The sequence below is a fragment of the Cyprinodon variegatus genome, unplaced genomic scaffold (assembly GCF_000732505.1).
Source record: "Cyprinodon variegatus isolate N-32 unplaced genomic scaffold, C_variegatus-1.0 Scaffold1460, whole genome shotgun sequence".
In the NCBI taxonomy this organism is placed as follows: domain Eukaryota; kingdom Metazoa; phylum Chordata; class Actinopteri; order Cyprinodontiformes; family Cyprinodontidae; genus Cyprinodon; species Cyprinodon variegatus.
Window position 1 is genome coordinate 84,151 of NW_015151913.1, and position 5,114 is coordinate 89,264.

General features: G+C 41.8%; 1 protein-coding gene across 1 annotated transcript in view; it reads right to left on the minus strand.

Annotated features, from left to right (window-relative positions):
* LOC107103482 (S-arrestin-like) overlaps window positions 1–4,611 on the minus strand; it is an 8,355-nt gene extending 3,744 nt beyond the window's left edge. The window contains exons 1-9 of the mRNA XM_015403202.1: window positions 4,484–4,611; window positions 3,469–3,536; window positions 3,303–3,363; window positions 2,908–2,952; window positions 2,440–2,639; window positions 1,950–2,009; window positions 1,779–1,846; window positions 1,560–1,695; window positions 638–722 (exon numbers count right to left, since the gene is read on the minus strand). Of these exons, the coding sequence (XP_015258688.1) occupies window positions 638–722; window positions 1,560–1,695; window positions 1,779–1,846; window positions 1,950–2,009; window positions 2,440–2,639; window positions 2,908–2,952; window positions 3,303–3,363; window positions 3,469–3,516 (703 nt within the window). The 5' untranslated portion in view covers window positions 3,517–3,536; window positions 4,484–4,611. The remainder of the gene's footprint in view (window positions 1–637; window positions 723–1,559; window positions 1,696–1,778; window positions 1,847–1,949; window positions 2,010–2,439; window positions 2,640–2,907; window positions 2,953–3,302; window positions 3,364–3,468; window positions 3,537–4,483) is intronic.
* Window positions 4,612–5,114: the final 503 nt, after the last annotated feature.

A 5,114-nucleotide genomic window follows, 5' to 3' on the forward strand; every position in this document is an offset into this window, starting at 1 on the left:
CATCCATCCATCCATCCATCCATCCATCCATCCATCCATCCATCCATCCATCCATCCATCCATCCATCTTCTTCCGCTTATCCGGGGTTGGGTCGCCGGGGTAGCAGCCTCAGTAGGGAGGCCCAGATGTCCCTCTCCCCAGCCACTTGGGCCAGCTCCTCCGGGAAAATCCCAAGGCACTCCCAGGCCAGCCGAGAAACATAGTCCCTCCAGCGTGTCCTGGGACTCCCCTTGGGCCTCCTCCCGGTGGGACGTGCCTGGAACACCTCACCAGGGAGACGTCCAGGAGGCATCCTGACCAGATTTATTCAACTATTGTCACCCATTCCAGGTAAGCAATAAAAAGTTCTACTGGATTCACTTTGTATTAGTTTTTTTCCTGCTTCACAAAGGTAGGCAGCAGCTTGACAAAGCCATAATGGCAATTATTTTACATCCCAGTAGTATGGATTTCTTCATATATACACACACACATACATCAATTTCAAACAGATGGTATCGGTATCAGTATCGTCCAATACTGCACAGCCACGTATTGGTGCCAAAAAAAATGGTATCAGCGTAACACAAGTAGAAAGCTGAGTACACTCTTGCAAAGATGTGAAAGATGTTGATATGTGCAGGAAGAGAAGGTCACCTGACAAACTGATGTCTTTTATGTTCCTGCTGGATGAGTTAGTGATTTCAACACATGCTTTGACTGGCTCTCCATGATAAAACGTCTGAAGACAAAGAAACAGAAGGACAGATTTGCAATTTAAAGGTTGAAAGAGATGCAACATGACAGTACATAAACTTTAAAACTGTCTCGGAATTATTGCAAGCAGCTTAAGGAAGCATTGAAGTAAGTTGTTCAGGAGGACCTCTGAATATTTACTATGTTTTTTATTCAATGGTAAGAAGCCAGGTGAGGCAGGATTTACTAGACAGATTATAAGTTTCACAGAAGGCTTAGGGCCACTTTAAGGTAATTCCACATGCTATGGCGGGGCAGATGTACAGGTCAAGGTCTGAAAGTCTTGGTTGAAGCTACATCATATCCCAGGACACTGAAATAGAACTTTATGACCATTCAGTTATTATATCATGTTACATATTTGGCTGAAACAGAGATTCAGGATTTATTACACCTACAAGACAACAGGACAGAGGGGGTACTGTTTTATTTACCAGGTATTTACAATATGTGCCTCTAGATGTCACCACATTCCAGAAACAAATAAAAGTAAAGAGCAAATCAGGAATGAAGAGTTTATTTTGAGTCTTGGTAAGAGAAAAATGATCCCTGAGGATCAGTGATACTGGGACATCAGGTGGAAGATCTGGATAAGGGCAATGAAGGCAATAAATCCCCCTTGGTATCATTATCTGATGTCTGTGGATCCGTACTCTGGTGTACAGATGATGAGTCCAACTTTGAACGATCTAAGTACCACCCTGTTAAGTACTTCATTCTGAAGCATCTGACATAGCTGAACCTTTTGTCCTTCACTGAAGTTGAGCCAATACAATAGATAATTTGTCTCATTTGTAGTGATCTCAGAACCGGCTAAACTCACCTCTTTTGGAAGGCTGAGCTTGACATGTAGAGGTTTTTCAGACATCAGGAACTCGAAGGTCATGTCTGCGAATGGAGCCACTTCACTGATCTGTGGACTAAACTGGATCTTTCGGATGGTGAGTCGAACTGAGCTCCTACAGATAAAAAAAAACAGCAAAAGCACATAAAGAAACAATAATTGACTGTATCAATGAGTGTCAAATTGACCTGCACTTACTGTTTGTCAATCTTCTCATCCTGATTCTCTCCACAGAATGCTTTCACCTCAAACTCCACTGCACATTTCTACCCAACATAAACAGACAACCTGTGAGTCCGGACTTCATACATCAGTAGAGAAATAAAATAGATGGATAAACATCAAATTTTCGAGAGGAGGATCCGCTACCTTTCCCACATCATTTGGACTGGGTTGCAGACTGACAGAACACGGCAGGTTGTCTGGAAACTGAAAAGGTTTTAATGTAGATTAACTGGACTGAATCATTTTTTTTTCAGTTTATGTTCGAACATGTAACATAATTTGAACTGAAAATCAACATCTCTGTTTGGGTCAGATGTGAGCCTGGGTCTGACTTGAACTCAGTCCTGCCTAAGGCATCGCCAATACCTAGGTTCTCAGTCCTTGTAAATATCTTGGTCCAGTAAGATTTGAGACAGAAGTAAGACCTTTGTTCTAATGAAGACCTCAATACTTGGCTGAGTACCCTAGGTAAGGTATAATCAATAGTACAAACTAGATTTTAGCAAGCACCTAAGTCCTATTTTCTGTCCTCTTCCTGCCATGGAGCTATGAGTCATCCAGGGTCAGATCTTGGTCTATAGCACAACTCCTTCCCAAAGAACACCATCATGAACTCCCCAATTTTAACTCTCACCTCGAAGAAGAAAGGGTAGGCGTAGTCACCCAACTTGTGCAGCAGCTTTTGCTGAACCTTAGTATGGGTCAACTGCTCTTTGTCTTGCATCTCTGGGTAGACCTGCCGGGTCACCACAAAGAGGTCCCTTCTGAAGGCCACTCCCATCACATCCATATCCTGGCGACCGTATCGAAACGTGCAGGACAGCATCACATAAACTGAAAGAGAAGGAGAAATAAGAGTCATACCTTAGCTTAAGAGATAGAAGCCGTGTGTTACAGATCCTGTATCCCAAGGAACTATTTCATCCTGGAGCAGAGTGCTTTCAGAGAATGAAACTAAAACTGATAGAATGAAAATACAAATTTTGTCTCTATCTCATATTATAAACAATGAGCCCCAAATGAGACACTGAAGCTCAAAAACTATATCACTATCGATTCTCACTATTGCTAATTTCTAGGTAGAAAATACACAAAAGCTCACCCTTCTTTCCTTTCAGCTGCACTGGGTCTATCACGATAACGCCATCTGTGTGACCAGAAACAAGAGCAGTCCATGTCAGGTAATGCAACCTGTCACAATGGGCATGTGCAGAAAATGTATAGCAGTAGCAGCAAATAGGGCGCTAATCCTGTTCAAAGTTGATGCAACATGTAAAGAGTTGATAAGGAATCAATGTCAAAGCTCTCATGATTGTTGTTGATGGTCTCCCTGGCATGGAAAAACTGGTTACATAGAAACACTTTTAGTTTGTCTTTGGAGAAGAATCTAAATCCTGATGATGAAGGTAGGCAATTTGCTATACAGGAAACCTCAATAAAGAAACAGAAAATTTCAACAATAAGAAGAATCTTATGTCCAAGTCAGATCTCACTCACCGACTGGATCCACAAAGTCACAGTGGTCCACAAAGTCTCTCTTAGCCATGTAGACGGCCACCTATCAGACAAGGCAGAGGGAACTATGTAAATATAGCTACCTTGTGAAGGACTACTTTACCTGCAGATGGATTAACAAGTGGGCAGGCTTCTTGGTATAACTTACCGACTTGTCTCTCGACACCTTCTTGAAGACAATGTGTTTTGGACTCATCCTGACTGATGGGTCTTAATCTGAAAAAAAAAAAAAGTTTAATCTACAAAAGCATTTTTTCCTCATAATGCGGGGGGATATGTTCTTTGAGTGTCCCTGCTGGTTAGATTTCACTATTCTTATTCAAATAAAGTAGCCTAGTGACCAGAAAGTTGGTCTGTACAAGACCTTGACTGGGATCTAAACAGATTCCAGTTACGAAATAGACCCCACAATCCACGGGCATTGTAGGCCACAAGGAAGCAGGACCAAAAGAGATCCGAGGATCCTCTGAAAACCATAATCCACAGAGACTGTACTGTTTGTACACAACCAGAATGCGGAGTTGCACTGCCCTTTAGTAAACCCCCCCTGCCCAGAGTCTCCATTGTGTCTACAGATATCTCAAGATTCACAAAGAACTTCCACTCCAAAAACATGAGAATTCAGACATCTTAGTTTTCAAACCATCAATCATCCAAAAGGATTCAACAAGAATATAATTCCTCCAAGAACCCTGAGTCTCCTACAAGACTCAGGGCCAAATACCCTGAGTCTGTGAGACTTTAGAGAACTATTGCCCTCGTCCCCTATTATGATATGAATGTTCTTAAAGACTTAATCCTTACAGTAGAATATGTTGTACAGTCATGTTCCATCTAGATGCAGTATTATTGTCTGTGCTCAGTATTATTCCACCCTGCAGAGATTCATTTTCATGAAGATCTCTGTGTATGTGGTGCTTCCTATTGGCTCCATTTTATGACAATCATTGTAACCTGCTAGGCCACTGTTGACCAAACCCCCCTTTTTTTTAACAACACCTGGAACATGTTCAGCCGTACTTCTCTTTTTGGCAAAAAGAACAGAAAAAAAAAAACAGCAGGAAAACATTATAAAAGGAGCCACACCATCTTACCATAAGTTTTTCAGGTAAAATGCTGAAGCACCCGAACAAACCCCAGACCTGGGGAGAGAAAATACTTACATAAAGTAGCAGAGATGAGGGTGAAAAAACAGTGATAGGGAAGACTGAAACTGAAAACCGAGATGAGGAGGACCGTGACGAAGAAGCCTGTACAGCAGCTGATCACATGTATTAATAATCTCTGCACACAGCATGGTCAGCATGCTGATAATTACGCTGTAATCCTGCAGGGAGATCTGCAGCTTCTGTCTACAGCTCTGTTTACTGCATTGCATGTCCAAACGTAAACTAAAAAATCTGTGGCACGTCACACTGCTCTGTAGATCAGTTGGAGGACTTTGTTGTGTTATAAATGATGAGATCAGACCTGAAGGTCAGAATGAAACTAAAACATGAGATTAAACTGTTATATGATATCTCAGTTGCATCAGCTGTTTATATGGATGAAAATAAATGGCCCTGCTCAGCTAAACATCCGTTCCATCACCGTTCTATCGCTGTGACTGAAGGAATGATAAAACACTGCAGGTCTGCATCATTACCCATCTTCCCCTTTTGCCTTTTGGACCAAACATGCTAAAAACCATTTGTCTCCCTGGTCTAATCCTTTGACTGCTCTCCAGTTAATGTTTTCTTCTCTTGCTGCCATTAACTTTGTGTTCTCAGTTGTTTTTTCCCACAGCTGAGTTCA